Source organism: Ascidiella aspersa, chromosome 9 (assembly GCF_963924565.1).
Source record: "Ascidiella aspersa chromosome 9, kaAscAspe10.2, whole genome shotgun sequence".
NCBI classification, from domain to species: domain Eukaryota; kingdom Metazoa; phylum Chordata; class Ascidiacea; order Phlebobranchia; family Ascidiidae; genus Ascidiella; species Ascidiella aspersa.
The window spans coordinates 19,945,669-19,969,975 of record NC_139455.1 but is presented as its reverse complement, the minus strand read 5'-3'; the positions used below and the strand labels follow the sequence as shown (position 1 = coordinate 19,969,975).

At 38.4% G+C, this 24,307-nt stretch overlaps 2 protein-coding genes across 2 annotated transcripts; both read right to left on the bottom strand.

The window, feature by feature from the left end:
• Positions 1 to 82: 82 nt before the first annotated feature.
• Positions 83 to 6,359, bottom strand: LOC146133488 (pre-mRNA-splicing factor 38B-like). Its single transcript, XM_083397033.1, has 9 exons — positions 6,026 to 6,359; positions 5,483 to 5,551; positions 5,072 to 5,223; positions 4,895 to 4,955; positions 3,709 to 3,852; positions 3,167 to 3,240; positions 1,618 to 1,665; positions 886 to 1,128; positions 83 to 555 (listed from the first exon to the last, which is right to left on the bottom strand). The coding sequence occupies exons 1-9, from the start codon at positions 6,245 to 6,247 to the stop codon at positions 519 to 521; spliced, it is 1,050 nt and encodes a 349-aa protein (XP_083253159.1). The 5' UTR covers positions 6,248 to 6,359; the 3' UTR covers positions 83 to 518.
• A 5,944-nt stretch (positions 6,360 to 12,303) lies between these two features.
• On the bottom strand, positions 12,304 to 22,961 carry LOC146133487 (uncharacterized). The gene is made up of 10 exons (XM_083396676.1): positions 22,772 to 22,961; positions 21,985 to 22,146; positions 19,668 to 19,798; positions 19,261 to 19,352; positions 18,119 to 18,289; positions 17,454 to 17,638; positions 16,632 to 16,927; positions 15,691 to 16,086; positions 13,770 to 15,311; positions 12,304 to 12,810 (listed from the first exon to the last, which is right to left on the bottom strand). The coding sequence occupies exons 1-9, from the start codon at positions 22,824 to 22,826 to the stop codon at positions 14,283 to 14,285; spliced, it is 2,517 nt and encodes an 838-aa protein (XP_083252802.1). The 5' UTR covers positions 22,827 to 22,961; the 3' UTR covers positions 12,304 to 12,810; positions 13,770 to 14,282.
• Between the last annotated feature and the right edge of the window lie 1,346 nt (positions 22,962 to 24,307).

The window sequence follows — 24,307 nt, the reverse complement described above, 5'->3', positions numbered from 1 at the left end:
GCCGCATTCTTGGCACGTTTTTAAACCACAGATCACCATTTCCACAAGTTCGTAGCAAGCAACACAGTAATTCCGGACTGAAAAGTGAGAGCTGTATATATTTGCAACTTGGTCAGCGAAATACATCGATTGAGAAAAAAACCGAAGCAGGTTTTACAAGAGGGTTGAGAAGGGTCAACGGTATTGAAACTCGTCGCCGTGATTACTAAAATTCTACCTGCAAAATTTGTACGTGGACGACAAATGGTTTACAATTCATTCGCAAAAAGAGCGACGAAGCTGGAAGTACTATTGCTGTCCAAACGATTATACCGACTGGGCCACGAACTGTCAAAATAATACATACAAAATGGACGTAAACTAAATAGTCTAAAAGGTGGTGGCTAGCGACAGCTGTAAAAAGGCGGTTTTTGCTGATGGAAACTTCGCAAAAACATCCCGCACAAAACACTTCGCATTTTGTCACGAGATCTCGTTTTCGGGGGGTGGGAGGAGTTCTTCTATGTGGGTTCGGAAAATCATCTTCTGGCGTGGTTTTTATCGCGACTGCGGGACCTTAAAAAAAGGGTCAGTTTTAGATATTTGCGCAGAAAGTAACCGAAAATACGTCCAACATTGTTTTCAACTAAACTCTGAATAAAATAGCTATAGTCAACCTTGCAATTGAACATTTTTGGACGGTATTTTATGCCATTACATTAGTCATGACGACTCCAAGCATTCTCGTGTTTAATGGCGAAATTAGCATTTCATGAGCAAGATTTACCTGCATACGGCGTATTACAAGGGGAATACAACGCAAAATCACCTAAGTAAACAATCGTAAATGTCGTGTCCACAACGTTGCTTTAAGCAACACTCACAAAAAAGCCGTTTTCCTTGTACCTGCGATAACGCTCACGGGATCTGCTTCGTTTTCGTGAGCCGCGATCACGTGATCTACTTCGTTTTCGTGAGCCTCGATCACGTGATCTACTTCGCTTTCGTGAGCCGCGATCACGTGAAGTGCTGCGTCTTCGTGAGCCTCGATCACGCGAGCGGCTCCTTTTTCGACGTTCCCTGTCGTCATGTGAATGGCGCTCACGCGATCGTCTCACGGGGTCAGCTGAACTGTGACGGTTCTGTGATCTGTCGTTGCAAAAAAGTTTAGGAAATCCGATTGTTTGCATACTTGTGAAATAGCTGAGCAATGTGAGCATTTTATTCGGCTTTTATGTTATCGTCAGTTATCACCTTTCACCAAATACCATTCCTACCAAAACAGTTGACAAATGTTGACTGTGGAAAATCCCGGCAATACAATGTAATACCTAGACTATTTAATGTTTTTTTTTATTTGAAACCTCCTTAACAATCATACTTTTACTATTAATGTAAAATTACCTTTAAAATTAAATCGACCTTTAAAAACGGGGTAATAAAAACAGGAAGACAATTACAAGTCTATCAAGGTGGTACATTATTGTTTTCAATCAAAACTTCGTCAATGACACATAATTTTTTCAATTGATGACGTGTGGATATCGCGATCCGCAATTTGTCACCAACTTGCAACTAGAATGAGTCATTTAGAAACGCAATATCCCAACACAGGTTTTGCATGCGACATCTCCTCACCTTTCTCTACTTCCTTGATGGCGAGATTCGTTTCCATGTGGATCCAAACTGTAACATATTGTCGTGAATGTGAAATTGGTTTTAATTGTTATTCCAGTTAGAAAAAAGAATAGTTAAATGCACATATTACGTGTTTAAAAATCTTATTTGGGTGCACATCACCAATGAGTAGCTAGTCAGTTTCATTGCCTCTGAATTAAAGGGATATGGTAAACATATAAACAAAATGTTTCGCTTGGCGCCTTTTTATTTCACGTAAAGACATTACGAGATCGATGGTAGAAAGAATTTAAAAAACAAATTAAAACTCTTTAGATTTTAGTTAATGCGATACTTGTTGTACGGTCGGGTGTAATTAGTTAGGCGGGGCATTGGATTTGCGTTGTCACCTTAATTACAAAATGGAAATGTTATGTATTTTAATGGTAGGAGTGTTTTGAAAGCGATATAAAACATTGTTCAGTTAAAAAACGATAATTTTTTTTTCCGCGGTGGTTTTAGAACAGATGTTCGTACTTTGCTTTCACTAGGTTTGCGATCTTAAATCTTTTTCAGTGTAGGGTTGCCATCAATTTTTATAAAATAAATTCTCAAGACTACACATAGAAATTTTATAGGTTTTTACAACCTAAAATTGAATCACTTGTGTTTTACAATAAGTTGAAAACATGAAAGAATTTTGGAAAAATCATAGATCGACAGATTCGGCGGGTCTGCGATGGCTTTTCGGTGTACTATTGATACGGAAGCCGTAATCGTTGGTCATAAAGCAACTTCCGAGGGGCTAGATCACAGATGTTATTAAACACATATGTTTGTGTGTGTCTTTCATTCACTTTTGGAATAAACGTAGGACTTTTTTAAAGACTTTTTAATACGCAAATCAATTCAAAAACTTTAAAAAATCATAGGACTTTGTGGCAGGGCTGAGGATTTTGAGTGGGACTTTGGAATCGACGGAGTCGTTTTTGTTTAAAGTGGCACTCGGGACTCGTAAGACCATGTAAGACTACCAGAGTCTCGAGTCTCCAACACGCGAATGCGCAGTACAAAATTTCCAAACTGATAGTGGCAGCAATTTCGTAATTGTAAGGTGGAATACAATATATGGTCAAATAATTTTCAACCACGTATGGTGGGTGGATGAATTAAATGACATCCCTATGAGCTAATTGCTGTTTATCGACCTTAACTAAGTTACTTAAATGGGTAAAACACAGGCTGTAGAGTCGCACTCATCAAATTCGCACATTTGGCCGAATTCGGGTTATTTTTAACGGACTTCGCAGCCCTGTGTTTTGGCAACCCTATTGCAGGAACTGCTAGTGCTTATGCCTTGGAAAAAGAAGCTTGTATATGTAGTAAACAATGTTCTGACATTCTCTTTGTTTTAACTTATCATTAAAAATAAGCCAACAAACCATAACTCGATTGTTATTCAATTAAAATAGAAATTTAGATATCTAAACCTAATCTTATTTTGTTTGATGTAGTTTACAATGATAGCCTCTGTCAGGGATGGAAAAGCTTACAGGGATGGAAAGCTTACCTTCTGCGTGCTGCTTCTCCGTATCCATCCTCTTGTCCTTCCAGTGTCAATCGTCTTCCGGCCATTCCTCTTGTCTAAACACGTTTTTTATCGGTTAACAATAACTTTGACTTTTACACTTTGTTCGGGCCAGCAAGTCACGGTTGACAGGGACTGTGGTTTTATAAAAAAAAACGAACCCATCAAAACAAGCTGCCTTAACGAAATGAATTGACAATCGGGTGCGACTTTTTACCGGATAATTTTTGCTGAAAAAAGACAAGATGCTTTAATGAATCAAACCCTGATCCACTGACTTTGTATATTGGCCGGGTACAATTTACCAATTGATAGAAACGCGGATACGGGTTTCTTGAAATTACAAGCATTTTCAGTCCAACAATGCGACAACTTAAAAAAGCGTAAAACGGAGCCTAATCGAATCGTGCTTATCTCGCAAGAACAACGATTTTTTTTTGTAGAAATTTACGGGATAGGGTTTGCCGCACGTAATGAGCAATTAAACGAGACATTAAAAAAACAATGATCAGGTCGATTTTCACCTTCAGGTTTTCCTCGATCTGCTTCTGAATGGGTACGGGAATGCGAGGAAACAGGGTTGAGAACCACTCGAGTTTGGTGAGAACAGTTCTGATCATCATCCCAATGGTCATAACACAGCCGCCGCCCGCTTTCACGTCCACTTCCTGTGTGGTGTAAACAAAAGGCAAGCACAGGCGTCATATCTAGAGCAATCAGCGATATGACGTCATGACTAACTGCTTAAATCGCGGCTCAATCTGAATTGCTTGTGTAATAATTTTTCGGACTCGAGTTTCACCTAAATGCGCAATGTCAGTTCAACAGTTGGACGTTCTTAAAACTGATTTTATTTACCACTTACAATGATTGCCGTCGAAGTTTTGACTACACAGAGCTGTACTATGATATTTTTTTTCGTTTTAATGTATGGTAATTGTAAAAAGGAGGGGAAGTAGGTAATGAGGTTCTGTAAGTGTATGTTATTCAACAAAATATTCTAAAATCAAGAAAAGACATAAAGGCCTATATCTGTCGATCAATGATGCAAGCAGAGCAGACTAGAATAAAAAAAACAAAACAATTTTCTAGTCTGCTCTGCTTGCATCATTGATCGACAGATCCGGTGAGTCTGCAATGGCTTTTCGGTGTACTAATAATACGTAAGCCGTTATCATTGGTCAAAAAGCAGCTTCAGAAGGGCTATAGATCTCAGTTGTAAGCACACATATATGTGTATACATATGTTTCAAAGGCCTATATATGCTTTTTAAGTTTTTCAGAAAATTAGCCTTAAGCAGAATTAAACGTTTGACAGGCAAGCCTGCAGCTTGTCATTTTCCAAATTTGCCCTCTAGACCAGCGGTTCTCAACCAGTGGGCCATGGCTCAGTGCTGGGCCACAGACCAATTTAACAAAGCTAGATTTAGTTTCATTTTCGTCACTATAGTTTATTTTACAGGAATAATGGCTTGGTAGAAATTAAAAAGGAATGTAGATTTATTGTTCAGCCGCAAGTATCTCACTAATGCACGGTTGAATAAATAATCAGTTTTTAAATATGTTCTGCTGTGTTTTGTTCTAAACCTATTTTACAATTTTTTTCTTTTAGCAAACTATTGGGCCACAGAATTTTTTTGCAGCCTAAATGGGCCACGAAAGAAAAAAGGTTGAGAACCACTGCCCTAGACTGAGTTCAACTCAACTTACCTCCTCATCTTCCAAGTAAGGTTCAAACCAATCCCACAGATCTTTTGGGGCTTGTGCGAACCTAAATGAATGCATTTTAAACAGCTTAGCTTGCTAAAGAAACCTTGGATAGCTATATTTACAGTAAATTAACATGATCAACAATTGGTCTGCCTGGGTCTTACCTTCACTACGTACCTGATGTACATAATGCCAAGGCCGCGGATATAGGGCGAATCTGCGTGGTTCAGCATTCCGTTCAACTGCTTCCTAGTCAGCTTCAGAGTAAAGAGCTTGAAAAGAATGCAGAAGGATGTTGATACCACACCCCCTGCGCCAACACCCCTCACCTAAAACACAGAAAAAACATTTCCATTGGGAATAAAATATATCAAATGTTAGAAAGCACTTTGTGGGTTGGAAAGTGGGTACCAAGCAAATTGTTTCCAATTTATTACTATATAAGAATCTGTTAAGTGCAGCAAGGTCAACATTCTTATTGTAGCCAATAGAAAATATATATCCCATTTTCTGTTAATTTTTTAATTTTGTTAATTATATATATCTTCACAAACAAATATCTGAAACAAATTATGAAGGTATACATACACCCCCACACATTCCTGTCTGTCCTGCAGTTTTTCTCGTTCCTCGTTCCCAGGGCTCCAAATGATCCACCTACCAAATTGTTAATGATTTGTTAAAAGAGTACTGAAACATACACATACACAATGTGTATTCTGTAATCAGGCCCTTCTGGAGCCGTAATAATCAGACTAACTGATATTAGTAAGTCTCATGGCCGAAGGCAGTGTGTTAAAAGTGTAATCAAGAGTTTGTTGTTTAAAACATAAATTTTACCTATAATTTGACTACCAACAAGTTTTGCAAATTAGTATGCGCATACAAAAACATGTCACGCACACCAAAGAGTGTTTCTTTTACTGCTGCTGCTTTAGCTGGTTTTAGGAAAATTAGTAAACATCATTTTCAGAACAATGTTTCCCTTTTTCATCCAGGCCAGAAAAGAAAGTGATTTAAAATGTTGCACATGGTTTATATTAATTTTTTGTGCTTTCCATTGTATTCCTTTGAAACAACCATTTGAAAAATTTAGAGAAAAAAATAAAAAATGCAGTCCAGACAACACACCTTGTAGTATATCTCATCAATAACCTCATGGTAAGTTTTCAGCTCGATAAGTCGGACTTTAAAATAGGGCGAGCTCTGTATATTGGTAAGCACAAGGTGGTTCAAATTCATGGTTCTCGGATTACCCCACACTGCGACAGTGTTGCCGGTTTTTTTCACGGGCGCATATTCGTCGTATTCGTTTTCATTGCCCTCCTCCTCCTCGTAATACTGCTCATCCATGACGCCTTTTCTCAGCTTGACGAGTTGCAATAAGTAAAATAATGTTGCCTCAGTGCAATTTCCCCCTACTGTTTTCCTGGCAAATGCAAAAGATGACCACCATACATAACAAAGTAAATGAGAAGACTAAATTATATTGACAAAGATCAATTTAATATAGTTATATATTATTATGTGACATTAAAATTGCTGGAAATGCAAAATTTAATTAAAACTTTAAGCAGGACTTGTAGGAGAAAGAAAATAATTTGTCACACCTGGTTTATCTGAATCTAGGCATTAGGTACAACGTACAAATCAGCTGTTTGAATCAAAGTGCATTTGGACGTCTCTTCAGAAATTAGTTTTTATTGGAAAGGATCCGAGACACATTGGCCATGTAAAATAATAGAGGGCCTAAAAAGTGTATAATTGTCCTACATATGTGGTCTCCACAATAGAGGGAATATGTCTTTACTGGTTTTATAGCAAATGTTGCGTATTGACTAGTAACGCAAAGTTGTTGTCATATATTATTTTAGTCTTAATTAGATCTGTCATGTGCATGGCTGAAAAAAATGGGGTATAGGTGCAACAAAGGTTGAAAGTGCACCCCATGTTTGCAATATGGGTAAGAGTACATATTCAATTTTGGGGGGTAGATTTGGTCTTGTGAAAAAAAAAACATGGGTGTAGTGAATGTTGTCTCAGTTAGTCAGGTACAACAGTAAAATTGTCAAAAAAACAATATTATTATAATATAAACAGAAAGTGTGAAACTCATTTTATTAACTGTCAAAAATGATATCTTCAAGAACAAATATGTTTTTTCACATGGTTTACATTTTGTAATTCAGAGGATCTTTTTTTAAACACCTTAAAGGCGTAAAATAGTTCAATTTATTGAAATGTCAAGATGAAATTTATTTAGCATTCTAACTTGACTCAGCAAACGCAACACAAAAAGAATAGTAGCAAACAAACAGACTCCGTTGAGTCCTTAGTCGGACTCCACAGCCCTAATTACAGCCCAGGTTGGAAAGTAAGGCAGTTTGCTGTTTGGCCGCAGTCATAGCTGGACATTTCACATAAAATCAACGTAAAATGCGGTCAGCCGCGAAAAAAATCGCCTAAACACTTAGAAACTTTGTAGCTGTAACAGATTTCAGTATAACACTCCATTTTTAGCCGTACAAATTTTACAAATAACGTTATTGCAGCCGCAGAACTGTTTTTACAGCCTCGCAAATTTTCAAGCTACAAAATCGCCTCCCATGCGCAAAAGTTTCCAATATGGATTACAGAGCTGTGCAGCTCTGTACAATTTTCAGCAATAACTTTATTAAAGCCATACAATTTGAGGATGCTTAAACATCTTCGCTGTGCAATATATTAAATTAATAGCTTGTTTCGTAAACAAAAGCTCACTTGATGAATGAGGAAATTGAGTTCTGTTTATGTTACTTTGGGTTTTGCAAGCAATGATCAAGCTCATGATCTACTGTTTTTTCGGTCAAGTTCATTCAGACTCCATTAGTTAGTTGCGACAACTTTGCCAACATGTAATGTTTCTAACTTACAAAACAAATATAAATGGATTTTATATGCTTTTGAAAAAGCAATGGTATCAACACAACACTCACAGCAGGTCAACTAAACTGTAAATAAATCATTTACTGCCGTCAAGAGTCAAACCTTCCAGTAAATTTACAATGTCACTTTCGGCGCTGGTTTAGAGAATCCACCACTATTTTATATTAATACAACGAGTTTCAAAAATAAAATTGGAATTAGGAAATAAATGTTAATGTAGACCCACCCTTACACAAATAATGTTAGCAATTTAAACCCCTGAAGAAAATGTGGTAGGATTCTAGACCAGCACCAGCGCCTGTCCTTTTTAAATATTAATTCTGCAAAGCAAAACGTATTTTTAAACATAACCCAAAATACAAAAACGCATGACGACAATTACAAACAAACACGCACAGAGCGAACCAACAAGCTGGGCAGCCTGGGCTGGTTGAAAAAATATATCTTGAAAACCAAACAAATATAAAGTTTTTTTTAATTTTTAGGTTGTTTACCACGAAGTAACAATACTTGGATTAAAAGGTAAAATATAACATTTAAAATTCTAAACAAAGTTTGGGGTCTAATTTACTAAAAAGCTTATTAAAGTCAAATTATAAATAAAAAAATACTCCCTCCTATTGATGCAGATTGAAATTTACATTTTTTGATTAATTCAATATGGCAAAGGTAGGCCTACCATATGTCCTCTTTCAGGAGGATTTGTCCCTTTTTCTCAAGAAAAATGAATGGTCCACCGAGGACGCAAAAAATGTCGAATTGTTTTTCGTGGAGGAGGAGGCGCAAGGCATAGAAAAATTACAGGGGGTGCGGCTGAAAAAAGGTTAAGAACCACTTATAGCTGATGCTTTTATTTTTCTTTATTATACATTATAATGCCGAAGAGGAAAACTCTGTTTACTGATGAACTACGCCAGAAGTATCCTTGTTTCAGAAAAGAACGTGTTAATTTCGAAGTTGAATGCAATACTTGTGGATATGACACGTTTTTCTCAAACGTAAAAATTGTACTTTCGTTTTACTCGCAGGCTAGAAAATGATCTCTTTTTGAGTGCTAAAAATATGATAGCCCTAGGCAAAGGTGGGATAGTTACGGCCACAGACTTTGGTTACGGTGGTCGCTATATAGTATTACACCTCTATAAAAATACCGATTTTTATTGTTGTTTTACCTTTCACCAAATAAATTTATTTTTGCTTTCACTTCTAATGTTTCACTTGTGGTAAACGACTTCAAATTTAAAAACATTTTTGCCGAAACGATAAACCATAGAATACTATTTCGTATAACATAGTTAATAGCGATCTATATTCTATAACAGGGGTGGGCAAATGTATTCAATGGAAGAGTCATTCGCAGAAAATACAAGTAACAGAGAGCCTCAAAATTATTCCAATAAAACCGTAAATAATACAAGTTCAGCAATTATAACAGAATTGTATAATAACAAGTTTTCATCTTAAAATTTTCGTTTTTTGCTAGCATTAGATGTCATGGTTTTTGTTTTGCAGTGTATTCAAGCAGCCTAAACTGAGCTAAAGATTACTGTCCGAGCAATAAAATTGCGTTGACTTGCTGTTAACTAACTGTTACGTCATAAACGAAATGCTTGCCTCAAGAAAGAAATGAAAAGGAGAGAAACGTTCATTATCGGTACTCTTGGTAGACTTGTCAATTTTTTTGTAATTTTACGATTTGACTAGAATAGCCACAAAAAACACGCCGGAGAGCCGCATGTGGCTCGCGAGCCGCAGTTTGCCCAGCCCTGTTCTATAATAAGAACATCACAGAAATCTCGAAACGGTATTTTAATGGGAAACTATATGTATGTTTCCTCACTATACAATCAGGACCTATATAATATAACAATAACTAAGCCTTGATATCAGGTAGGGGAAGTGCGGACCTCATGGAACGGATTTGTTTTTTCGGTAATATCTCAAAAACACTCGCGGTTATTTTTTTGGAAAGCTTAGAGCTATGGGTACCTAATAATTGCAATCTGACATATCCTTCCAAGTTTTTTTTTTAAATATAAAAACATAAGTTTTTGTTTCATCGGTCCCACCTCTCTACAAAAAAATTTTCACTGCTACCTAAAGACTATCACAACACCTTACGAATATCAAGCTTAGTACATTTTTCACCTAGAAAAGTAAAAAATTGGAATAAATCAACCATTTTCAAAAGCACGCTGTAGAACTTTTCAGACGAAGTTATGCACATAAAATCTCATTCCAACAACCAAAATTGTATTTAGTTCCGCCAACAGGGGGCGAAATAGGCATTGTTCCATTGGTCCCCATGTTCCATAGGTTCCGCACTTCCCCTAGTCCAGCGGTTCTCAACAAGTGGGCCATGGCTCACTGGTGGGCCATAAGAACATTTGAGGCGGGCCACAGACCAATTTAAAAAAGCTAGATTTGGTTTCATTTGTGTCACTATATTTAATTTTGCAGGAATAATGGCTTGGGGTGGGGGGTGAAATAAAAAAGGAGTGTAAATTTATTGTATAGCCGCAAGTAATACACAAATGCACAGTTGAATAAATAATCTGTTTTGAAATGTTCTGCTGTGTTTTGTTCTAAACCTATTTTACAGTTTTTTTTTATAAAACTATTGGGCCACAGAATTTTTTTTGCAACGTAAATGGGCAACGAAAGAAAAAAGGTTGAGAATAACTGCCCTAGTCGAATCGTTTTCAGTTTAGATTCCATTCGTGTTTATAAGCCTAATTTAAGAATTCGGTACATTTCCAGTTTCGGTTTGTAGCAATTCAAAATCCCGGTACAGCTTCGGTTCTGCCTAATTATTTTCAAAACCAGTTCATAAAGTTACACTTTTGGTTCCATATAAATAGCTTACGTTAACCTTAAACTGTGGTTATATAATTGTATAGAATACGGTAGTTACAGTGTGTTAACTCATCCCGAGGCCTACCGTATGTGTTTTGCTTATTATAATTTTAAACTAAACGTAAATTCAAAAAGCGCATCGCACAACTCTTACTTATAGCCGCTTTTGAGAAAATTTGTTAAGCTAAAAAAAACGCCGTGTATCCTCAAGGCACTTTAAAATGACGTTTTGTCTGCTTAATTGATACAATATCGAAATTGGGATGTCCGAAAATATCGGATCATAGCCGATACCCGATTCCAAAGGTTGGTATCGCTGCAGCATACTCCTCCGATACTATTGTTGTTTAGGTGCCGATTTCATATCAAATTTATTTGTGCAATTCAGCCATGTTTTACGATCGAACGTAGAGTTGTCTATCTTTGAAGACTAAATTTCTAGGAAAATGTTACCTAGAAATCAAAGGTAGCCTAAATAGGCTTCCTAACGTGAAAGCAAATATCAGCCTAATACCCTAAAATTTATTACAATTTTATTTATCAGTTAAATAAATTTGCCTATTTTACGATAGCAATAACGTAATTTGGTTTTAGATTGGATTGTGATGGCTATTTTTGCTCAAAATATCAGGTAAAGGCATCGCTATACAATACCAATATCGAACATCCCTAATTGAGAGCAGGGCTGATGAGTCGGTTAAAAATAACCCGAGTCCGACTCCAGCCAAAAAAATAACCCGAGTCCGACTCCGGCCAAATATGAGATTTCGTCGAGTTCCGAATCCGGTTCAGACTCTACGGCCTGTATTCCACCAATTTACGTAACGAAATAATGTGTTTATTCAGCAATCCACCTATAGGGGTGTCATATAATTCATCCACTCACAATACATGGTTGGAAAATGTCCACTATATGATATTCCACCTTTACAAATTTCAGTTGGAGGCCATATCAGTTTCAAAATTTGGTACTGTCCATGCGCAAGTCGGACTCGGGACTTGGGTAGTTTTAGGCGGTCTTACTCGATCCCGAGTCCCAAGTCCGACTCCGGCAAAACAAATCGACTCCGTCGAGTCCCGAGTCCGACTCCGACTCCGCAGCCCTGATTGAGAGTATAAAGTCTCTATTCAAATCACATTTTAGGCACATTACCAAGAACGAATAAAACTTATTTCTCCTACAGAAATATATTTACACACTTTCGGTAGACCATGATTCGTTTCACAACGATAATGTATTTTAACTTGGCCCGTACGTGACACCTCGAAAACTTGAAACTTTAACAGGATTAACTTTTTAAATCTTTGCGCGAACTTTTTGGTGTTTTTCCAATCAGTTATGGGGTCAATGGTCCCTTATAACCGGTTTGCCAATATATTCGGTTTATGCTCTGTTACGGTTTAGAAAATATGACCTTAAAACTGGTTCAAAAAGATCCGGTTCGCATTCGGTTCGACTCCCTGCTTGATATGGTAGCCCTGCCATACGCCCTCTTTTAATAGGGTTTGTCCTACTTTTGAAATATAAATTAACGGTCCTCTAAGTCTAAGAACAGTAAAAGGTGAACGTTTTTTTATCTTGGTTGTCGCTTGCCGTGCAAGCGCAAATTTTAAGTAATCGTGCAATCTCTTGTGTTTAGCGTTTTTTATTGCTCGAAGAAACGAAACAAAGTGACACTAATTGTTAGAAGTACAACAAAACAGCACAAATCATAATTTGGGTTATACAAAAAGTATAGTTTTTGTCGCAATAGTCTCTGATTTTCATTCAAGGTTTTTAGTTTATAATTTATTCGCTTTTGGCAAAATCGTGTCGAATTATTATCAAAAACATATACTTTGATAAACTTTATCACTTATAGTTTGTAATTGAAAACTCTAATTTAACTTTAGACTTTCTAAATTTACTATCGAACAAAATGAAACGTTTTGCCCTTTCAACGAATTTTTCTATAGCAATTGACAACGTTTTACGATAAACTCAATTAGTGGTTACATACAATGGTCTGCGATAGGAAACCCTACTCCATTGGAAGCTGAAACCTCAGCAAGGGTTAAGATTGCAATTTCTGGAGTCAATTTCATAGTTGTCCTGACTGCAGTCTGCGACACCTGTTGCAGAGTCTTGGCGACACCTGTAGAAAAGAAGTGTTGATTTTTTTCAAGTTCCACCGTGGCCGGATGACTACATTTGCCTTGGGGTTTTTAATAACCCGATAGTCTTTAATAAAACGCATTTAGTTTTGTTTTAGAAAAATACATTTTTTCAAACTTTAAAAACCTTTTTTTAATTAAACCAAAATTTACACGAGTAATTTTCTAAAATCAGTTCAACTGGGAGCCATAACATCAGTGTTGTAAACAAGTCATTTTGAAATGACTAAGTCCAAGTCAAGTTATTTGAAAAATAACTTAAGTCCAAGTCGAGTCTTTGGCAAAAATAACAAGTCAAGTCCCAGTCCAAGTCATCGGTTGCCCAGGCAAGTCCCAGTCCAAGTCATCGGTTGCCCAAATCAAGTCCCAGTCAAGTCATTATGAGAGCAAGTCAATTTCGGTCATGTCATTGACATAAAAGTAAATTATTAAACTATTAAAATTGGTAAACTCGTCCGATTATAAGCAACAATTTAACTAAAAAAACACATACGCAATACACAGCAATTAAAGTGTTTAATATGCAAAACTTGAGATAAATTTGAATGAAAAACACTTAATTTACTCCTAAGTTATTTTCCAAAATGACTTAAATTCAAGTCAAGTCATTTGACTAAAATACTTAAGTCAAGTCAAGTCATTTTGGTCAAAGGACTTAAGTCAAGTCAAGTCATTTGAAAACAGTGACTTAAGTGCACTTAAGTCAAGTCAATGACTTTAGTCATTACAACACTGCATAACACACAGTCTTGAATTCCGTTAAAACTTTTAGGTGACCCATGAGGAGCTTTAGAAACGTCACCGCCTCAATAATTTTAATATGTTTTACTTGTTTATTTATAGCACAAAAGGCCATCGGAAAATTGCGTGTAACTTTGTTATAAGCAAAGACTTTACTCCCTAAAACACAAACTCACGCGCTTGCAACAAAATACATTACCTGACGCGGACTTGTGTGGGAGGGGCTCCACCCGCAGGGCGGCAAGCTGCGGAACACCGTCCGAAACCTCCCCAACTGCCCCATGGTTTGGCCGCTGGACCGGGACCTGTAAATGCATGAAACATCGCACACGTGAGTTGGGTTTGGATGAAGGACTGCGAAGCCGTTTTTAATGAAAGCGGGATCCACAAATAGCACGATAGTTACAGTCCCGTCGTTAGCTTTAGGACGTTCTTCTTGTTTTATATATAACAAACACTGTGCTCACACGTATAAAGGTGTAACTTATTTAAAGCAAGCTTTCTAAATTGCCGTATTTGTCTAATTCTAAATAGGGTAATCAGGTGGCACTATATAAAGACAAATTTTATTGAATTCTTGACAAGCTTTCGCACAACCGTACTTTATCAGGTCAAAGTATAATAGCTGCCATAGTTTAATTTTTTGACTGGATAAAGTACGGTTGTGCAAGAGCTCGTATCTAAAGCAGACACACAAATAGTGTCACTGTACTTATACGGTATAAATTATACCCTGCACCGAAATACGGCCAACACGCTTGTTGTACTTACACTGGCGAAGGTAGCACTGGGTTTGTTCCATCGAGTCGCCGCCAAAAACACACTTGCAGACCCTGCTCTGGATCCACTGGTCAGTCTGAGAGTTGTACAAGCACCGGCGCATGCGCTCTCGCTTTCCGTTGCCACAAGTGGCGTCACACGGCGACCAGAGGTCCCAGTCGCTCCAGCTGATGCCCACACTAATCGGGTCGCGCCGACAGCGGCCAGAGTAGCACGCTTGGTCTTCGATGGGCACCGGCGACGGGCAGTTGCCACCGTTGCAAGTGCGACGTCTGGTGCGGCGGCACGTCTCCGTGCAGTCGCCCCAGCGGTCCCACGGGCCCCAAGCGCAAGACGGCATCGAGCAAGAAAGCTGCTGGTTGCCCTGACCCGAACAGCCGCCACCCTGTCCGTTCGTGTTACACGATCGCGATCGAGTACGAATGCCGGATTGACCGCAGGCGCCTTGGCAATCCGTGTAGGGGCCCCAATTGGTCCAGATCGCGCAAGAGTAACGGTTGCAGGGCTGTTCGTCTGTCGGACTGCCGGGGCACGCGTTCGAACCCTGGTTCGGACCCTGGTTCTCACCGCAGAATCGTTGTCTTGTCTTGAGGCCTTCGTTGCCGCAGCGCCGTGAGCAGGCGCTCCAATTGTTCCAGTTGCTCCAAGAGACGCAACTCACCCTATTGCAGGCCTGTGAGCGGCTCGCACTGCCCTGGCATGAATCGGATGGTCTGCCGTCTTGCGTACGACAGACGCGCCTCTGGTAGCTGACGCCACCCGAGCCGCAGGGCGCGGTGCAAGACTGCGGTGGACCCCAATTGGACCAGGAAGCGCATTGCTGGCGGTAACACGGCTTGTTTTGTACGGCCTGTCCTTGACATCCCTGGTTACTGAGACAGTTCCTTGATCTTCTTTCGTTGCCAGATCCACACACCGCGTCGCACCGCCACTGTCCCCAAGGTCCCCAGTTGGGTACGTACTGCAAGACAAAGGTAACGTTAGTGAGCAACCCATTGACCATTCGCAAGAACAATTTGTCATTAGAACGTGAACAACACACGCAAAATTCGATTACCAGTGGATTACCACTAGAATCGTGGATTAAATATGGCTAGCCCGTCGAAGCTTGATCATGGAGTGAATCAGGTCAAAATGATGAAAATAGTAAGTTTGCTTAAAATTAAGAAATGTGAAGTAATTGATCTAGCAGTAAATGTGATTTAAACTAATGGAGATCGATCAAAATAACTACAAGCTTCGTCAACTGGGACTTACAGTAAATCATTCCTTTAACTGACCTGTCTGCAAAACACAATACGGAATATGGTTACATATAACTATAATTAGCAGCTTCTCACCCTCTTTCTGTGATAGCACGGGTTCAGCTTGCAGCAGCCTACCAAGCTTCCAGATAAATCGGGAAAAGCAGGTATTTGTTTGTAATAGTAGGGACAATACAAGTCGGTAATACTGGGTGCGTTGGAGCCAGTAAGTCCGGCGAGAAATAAGGGGTTGCTTAAGGCTCCTCCGCCAAATCCTCCAACTCCTCCAACTCCTCCAAGTCCAAGTAGTGGATTGGCGCCGCTCGAGATTGCGGAAAATCCAGCCAGTCCTGGTACTAAGGCAAGAGAGTTCTGGCAGCAGGCTGAATTTGGACATTGTATTAAGGTTTGTATCGGACTCTCATCAGACTTCGGGCAGCTGCACGGCAGTTGTTTAAACATCGCCGGATCGAACCTCGGAATGCTGCCGAACTGTTGAGATCAGAGAAACCAATATGAGTGTTTGCTGCTTGTGTTTGCTGAATTCAAAACGGCAACTCGGTTTATTTATTCGGAAGCGCGAGTAAAGTTATGCAACTGATTACTTGATTCAGTTACAAATTATTTTACGGCAAACGACGGATGACCGCTAAAATAGAATCGTGCCAGTCACTGTTTCATGGGATTGCAAGATAAGATTGGATATACAGAGTTTAATCAAACTATAAGATTAAGCAAAATTACGAACAAGTATGTTAGTTTTAGGGTAAAATTATCGTTAGGACGAATATCGTGTCTTTAAGTCGCACAAATTTTGGCCCACACCGTGGCATGTATATGTTAGGCAGGTACAAATTCTCCAATTTATAATACTCGGCGTTTTGAATTACTGTATAAAAATCAGCAGTCGCTATTATAAACTTAACGGCCCCGCGTTGGACCGCTTATTACTAATAATGATGCACTAATTAAGGTTGTTTAAGACATCCAGGGCGATATGCGCTTCATATTTGTAAACCAGACATTTCTGTTCTCACCCCTTGTGATACGCAGGAGGCTTCCGCTGGATTGCTGGTTTCCAATTCTGGATAGAACGGTCGTGGAGTCACAAAGCCGCCGCCACCGCCGACGCCACCGACGCCACCGACGCCACCGACGCCACCGACGCCGCCGCCGACGCCGCCGAAGCCGCCGAAGCCACCGAAGCCGCCGAAGCCGCCGAAGCCACCGACGCCGCCAAGATAGCTCTCGACTAACTTTGGATAGACACATCCTCTAGTGGCAGAGTAGCAGCAGCCTTTTAGCCAGCATTCTTGTTTGTTAGTGTCTTCAACTAAAAAAGATTAGAGCTTTAGAGTCACAGGTCTTATAAGATTTATTGTTGTTTGTTGTTTAAGTCATTTCGGATTACCAGTCAAGTGCGGCAGTAAGGTCGAATTCAGGTCAAGGCGTTAGCTTGAAAAAACAAATGTTTATCTACATCAAAATTAGGTAAACAAATTCTATTTCGTAGTTAAAGTAACCACCAAGTTTTTATCAATTACAAATGAACTGCTTTTGCTAGGGTAATTCTTTTTTAGCCATTTAAGTAAATTATAGTTTTGATCAATAGACTTTGATAAGGATGGTAAAATATAAACTTATTGACTATAGTCGATTCGTAATCTTAATACTATGCAATTTAAAATAGACGACTACACTATACATCTATCGAGGATTCTAAAATACAAAAAAGTATACGCATTAGGGTCGGCCAAAAATGAAAGCTTCAAGCTACTTTTTCTTCCACAGTGAGGCAACTACATAGATATTGGGCTAAATATTAGCAGGCAGATATACACAAACATGGTACTACTTACATCCGCACTTAGTGGTTTGGGCGACCAAAGGACCAGCATTAGCAATAAGATTTATAACGGTGCAAATCTGTTGTTCCGGAAAGAGAACGCTTGTGCCAGTGTCAAAAGCTGAGATGAAAATATCGACGATTGCCTGCTGGAAGAACGGATTCCACCCTAATGGCCCGAAAGTGCCCGCGATGCTCCTTTATAAAACAGGCAATATAGTTTTTAAGCACAAATTATTAGGACATTAGACACTGTTCAACTGGATTGGGACAATGAAACACTAAAAATCAAGAGCAAAGCAATTAAAAAATAGCGAAAGTGCTTTTTCTTGTTCGCTTTCCAAATAATTTTTTTTCGTGCAGCTTGCGATGACTTTTAACGAATTAAGGCCCGTTTACACTACAGCTGCACTGAGCGGACCTGAGCTGCACTGGGCGTGAAATTGCTTTCACTATACAGCTGCAGTGAGCTGCGCTGGGCGTGAAAATCGCCCCAAAACGTAACGTGTTTCAATAGCTGCACTGGGCTTGAGTTTAGCAAAGCGTGAAAATCGCTCCAAGGCGTATTTTTTTCAGCTGCACGGGGCTTGAGTTTAGCAAAGCGTAACTTTAAGCTAGCTGCAGCTAATGCATCGGTTTTGAGTTGCAGCTGTAGTGTAAACGGGCCTTCAAACTTACAGGTAGGCCTGCGACGTGGGTCCGTAGTAGCAGGTTGGTGTTCCGTACATAAATCGGGGGCCGAACAAGAAGCGGTGAGCATACAGGTCCAAGTCGAAGCAGCAAGATGGATTGCTTAGGCACGCTAATGGGTCTCTGTCAGCATTGGGATTTCCCTCGTTACATCTCGTCCTAAAATGAAAAACATGTGACATTAAAGTCAGACTTGGACAACTAGATGATTCTATAGTTTTCTAATTCAATGAATTAGAGCAAAATGCGGTTAATTCTAATTCACATCAGATCGTGAATTGCCTGTATCTATAGGTATAATTTAATTTAGATGTTACTAAAAATGTTAATTTGTCCAACGACATTTTTAGTCTCTCAGTCGAAAAAAAGAATTTTAATTAATACCCTTGTGGTCGGAACGACTTGTAGGTGATTGTTACAATCTGAAAAGCATTGACAATGCTAAACATATAAAAATTAGCAGACAAAAAATTACCATTCGCATTTTAAGAATAAATTGCGATTATATTAAATTGATTGTAAATGTAATTCTAGTTCAACTTTCCAGTTTAAATGCTCTTATTCTGATTCTAATGCAATTTGAAAATACCAAAATAAATTTAGTTGTCTATGTTTGATTGGAGTGGCCTAAAAAAACTTATTTGGATTATAGAGACGTCACTGCAATCAGGCTTGGCCAATATGCTGGAATCATCGTAATTAGCCCGATTTTGCGCATATAAAACTGTTTATCGACAATTAAAGCACGCCCACAGTCCCGCAAATTCACATTTCTACCTCTTATATTTTTATTGGTAAGATGTAAAAACTATTTATTTTTAATAACGTAAGACCCCTGTTAGCTTATTACAGTGTAGTAATGACTCAAGTACACTTAAAATCACTGTTTTCAAATGACTTGATTAGATTTAAGTGTTTTTGGAAAAAATGACTTGCATTAATTTACATCTTTTGGAACACGATAAACACGAAATGTTTTCAAAAGGCAAAAAATTAGGTTATTAATATTCATACATGACGAAAGTCATTTTACTTAAGTAAGTTTATGAATAACTTGATTCGTACTTAAGTCATTTAAAAATGACTTGTTCACAGCACGGTTTGACGGTAAAACACGGTAAAAGTCGTACCTGTGACACATGGGCACCCTGACAGCGCACTCGGGGAAGAGGGTTGCTGTTAGAGCGTTGATACCAAAACTTCGCGCATTGTTCCTCACATCCTGTAAATAAACAAGGATACAATCATGACACTAATTTGTCGCTTGTGGCTTAGTGTCGCAAGTGTTTAAATTGATTTTTCATAGTGGCACGATTATAACAACGCTTGTTGCGCAGGTGGCGCCCTGGCACGTCAAAGATAAGATGGACTGCAAATATGTTGGTCATATAGTAAACTTATTCAAATTTTTAAAAAACGAGCCGATTAGGCAATCGATTGCAATGTCAAGCCTTCTGGCATGAACTCTATTATTTTACTTCTAAATATTTCTCCGTTTTTCCCAAAAAATGTGCTTTTGTGTGCTAATTTCCCTTACCACTGGAAGCTTATTCCCAAAAACAGCTACTGCTCGTTGTACTCCCTCAGTGTTGTTTGGTTTTGGTACTGCTCTTGCTAGCTTATTTTTTTCTTGAGTGGCCTGAATGCCCAGCCTGGGCAGCTCTGGACCTGCAACGAAATATGCAATCAGCGGTGTTGTTTTCAAACGAGGGTTCGTAAACCGAACGATAGAGAAAAAAGAAGGCCTATTCAAGCGAAGCAGTGATTGGGCGCAACTATAGGGTTGGGTACAAGTAAGTAATCACCTGTTTATTTATGTAAGAAGTTTTAGTTTTTCTTACTTATTTTTCAGGACGCCTAATTTTGTTTTTTACTTGATATTTTCATTTCCGTAGTTTGGGAGCACGTTTACTTATAATCGCAATGTTATACGTAGAACATTATATTTCGCATTGTTATGCAAGACAAGTGTGGTCATTACGCATTCGTTTCTTGTGGCATAAACAATGAATTTGTGACGCAAAACAATTTCTCAACCTTTTGGCGCGGCCCGAACACTAAGTTCAACTGGCTCTTATGGCGCCTTTTTTCACTAAACTTTTTGTAAGCCTAAGTGAAAAAAAAATACAAATAAGGCTCTATAGCAATATTCGCATTGCGTCCAAAATTTTATTACATTTTGGAAAACCTTGCTCAAACCCAATCTAAATAAATGCAACTATGTGAACTAAACTGCAGTGTTGTAATGATTTTAGTCATTGACTTGACTTAAGTGCACTTAAGTCACTGTTTTCAAATGACTTGACTTGACTTAATCCTTTGACCAAAATGACTTGACTTGACTTAAGTCTTTTGGTCAAATGACTTGACTTGGACTTAAGTCATTTTGGCAAATAACTTAGGAGTAAATTAAGTGTTTTTCATTAAAACTTATCTCAAATTTTGCATATTAAACTCTTTAATTGCTGTTTTGCGTATGTGTTTTTTTAGTTAAATTGTTGCTTATAATTGGACAAGTTTACCAATTTTAATAGTTTAATAATTTACTTTTATGTCAATGACATGACTTGAAATTGACTTGCTCTCATAATGACTTGACTGGGACTTGACTTGGGCAACAGATGACTTGGACTGGGACTTGACTTGTCATTTTTGCAAAAGACTTGACTTGGACTTAGTTTAGAATTGAAATTGTAGCATTCAAAGTTTTCCAAATTAGTTCAAAAGTAAGATTTAGCACTTTGATCTTTCCAAACTAGCTTATAAAAAACAACAACAAAAAAACATAAGGAGATTTTTTTTTAATTTAAATTATATTTAACACTACCGAGCGTTTAAAAACCATTAAATAAACTACAATTTGAACAAGAATCAAATTTAATTTATTTACAATTAACTCAGTTTATACCGCCATTTATTCTCATACAATATAAATGAAAATATTTCTGGGCGAACATTGGACTTGTATCAAAGCTTAAGCGTTTCAGACTGCAGTGTTGTAAACAAGTCATTTTGAAATGACTCAAGTCCAAGTCAAGTCATTTGAAAAATAACTTAAGTCCAAGTCAAGTTTTTTGCAAATCAAGTCCCAGTCCAAGTCATCTGTTGCCCAAGTCAAGTCCCAGTCAAGTCATTATGAGAGCAAGTCAATTTCAAGTCATGTCATTGACATAAAAGTAAATTATTAAACTATTAAAATTGGTAAACTCGTCCGATTATAAGCAACAATTTAACTAAAAAAACACATACGCAATACACAGCAATTAAAGAGTTTAATGTGCAAAACTTAAAATAAATTTTAATGAAAAACACTTAATTTAATCTCAAGTTATTTGCCAAAATGACTTAAGTCCAAGTCAAGTCATTTTGGTCAAAGGACTTAAGTCAAGTCAAGTCATTTGAAAACAGTGACTTAAGTGCACTTAAGTCAAGTCAATGACTTAAGTCATTACAACACTGTCAGACTGTATAAATTAGAACTAGAATTATAGCAGAAACCATTTACAAATTAGATTTGAATTAAAATTAGCAGCAATTTTCTCTAATTCGTTGGATTGGAATTGGAACTAAATATTTAGTTGACCAAGTCTGATTCTCCGCACTTGTACCATTATAAGGCTTCAAAAAATAACCTTTCGCGCCAAATAAAACGATTTTTTATCTTTATAATGTTTTAATATTACTTTTTTTTGCTTTGCATTTAGCGAACATTTGGGTTAGATTTTTTTGGTACTCGGCGCCCGCAAAAGCATAATGAAACAAACCGAGACCATACATGCTTTAGTTTTATTGTTTAAAAAATACGAGTTTTTATCATAAAAGTAAAAGAGCGCAAATGAAATCCAAAAACCTACTTCTGTAGTTGATGAAGCATTGTGGTCCTTTTCCAGAAACGTCGGACCAGCAACAGGCCCTCCCACAATCTATCTCTGAATTTGAACCGCACCCTACTGCTTCTTTTGGCGGCGGTTGACTTCGAAGCGGACAACCTGGTCGTGGAGGGGTTACCTGGGCATCTGCCAAAAAGGAAAAATATAAATTCGCAGATGAAAGGAATGAGCCTTCAAGCGGGAAAGTGTATCGTGTGTGTTTTTTGTTCGCTTATCAGGAAATGGTTTTAGTCATCAGGCGAAACGGTCATTTTTTTTCAGTCAAGTGAAGGTTGGTTTTATTTTTTTAAGTGAATGCTCGAATCTAACGGGTAACAAAATTTATCATTCGCTTCTGATCAAAGTCAGCTTTACGAATCAATGGCCCTAAACCTGTGGTGCGCCTACCACTAGTGGTGCGCGAGCGCTTTCCTTGTGGTGCGAAGGCAGACTTTTAGTTTAATGCAGAATTTCAAATAAATATTTGTGTATTTTATTGCAGCTGTGGCAAGTTATTGACTTTTTGTAGTATCGATTTGACCTAAAACTTTCAGTCGTCTTTTAGTGCTTGACGTTAAAAGCAAGCTGTTTGGTGATATCTTTGTGCATTTACAAATCACATAGGTTTGATTAAAAGGAATACTTTTTTCTTAAACCATCAGCTGGTACTCAGTAGTATTAGAAAAACAATAAATAGTATGCGCCAAGAAAGCATTTAACAACCACTGCACTAATTATTATTTCCATAACAAATGAATTTAAAGGTTCTTACCTGTTGCTACTATTAGTGCCAAACCCAAGCAGAGGACAGTTGAAAAACTGCCCATATTTTCACTATATTTCCTACAGTGTAGGTTCAAAAAATGAAAGCAGTTTAAAGCGCCGAAACAATTTCGGCAAGATGATCTGAAAAGCAAATAGGTTGAAGAGACGTTCTCTGAATTGAACAAGCACCACTTCGAATCGCTACTAATGCTGCAAAGGAAATCTGCACCGTCCTTTATAACAAGCGAGACTGCACGTCCTTAATGACGAGCGGACTTTTTTGCCTTTCGTCCGGTCATGACGTCATTCGTCGTCGACTGGTACAGTCGCCCGATTAGCTTTACCGGGTATAGTTATCGGAAAATCTACCTTTTTCCTTGCGGTTTCTGATTACCAGGCGCCTACTCGAAGCCTCCAGGCAGCCTACACACCTTTTATGGGCACAATTAATCTTATTTTAGCGCATTAACACTGCCTGACCGCTATAAGTGCTGAGGCCGGTACGAACCGGGTCGTGAAATTTCTGCCAGGTTAATGCAAATATAAATTGTTTACCACACGACGGCCAGCATTCTGCCCTGCCCGATTTCGACTTATCGCATCGATAGGTGATAAACGCTAAACTTTTCACGTGGGATAATATTCTAATAAAGTTTATCCTCTATTCTGTTTTCATGCAACTTTTACTATTTTTAGCTCCTTTTTCGGCCTGTTGTCGACCAGGCGATGCAGCAACTATTTTGTGACGTCACGCCCCCCTCGACAAGGTATACCGAGTAACGCCCCGGGCTGCCGCGTTCGGTTCGCGTTTCACTACGTCACTGTTGAATAAAATAAAATATTGGTTTACGAGCAACTGCGTGGGGGAGGCGCTGTATACGGCTCTGGTTTCTATGTAATAAACGTCACTTGTCGATCTCTCTAAAGAGGTTTCGCAATGCAAATGGGTTGTGCGCAATGCAAATGGTCATCGCGTCTCCTTCATTCGCGTTTTCGGAATGCGGGTACCTCCACCAGAGTTGAAATTTCTACGTAATCCCTTAAATTGCTGGAAAAGATGTAAACAATATGATTGTGTAGAAATTTGAACTCTGCATCGTCACAACTTTTCGAAGATATTGCCCAAAACCGATCCGGCGCGCCGAGTTCACCCTGTGCGCTAAACGTGGGTGACTAAAAACGCCCTGTATTTCTCGTAGGGCGTCAAAACGCTCTGGAATTCGACCGAGTTTTCAATAAATGTGCAAAAGAGTTCTTGTCGCACAGTTTTACTTTTCAAAAAGGGATTACAACTTTCCAGATATACCATATAGGTATAGGAATTGTCATAGAATCTCAAAAAAAAATATTGTTACGCAAAATATTGTTACGAAACTTTTTTAGTCTAAAGTTGTGAAAAAGTTAAATGGTTGGCTAAATGATAACAGCAATGTGGGACTGTATAGAAAATAACGCCCTGGAATTTTGAAAGTTCGGCGCCTATGTCCAACACGACATATTAACATCCAAATAAAAGGATTCAACAAACCTGGAGACAACGAGA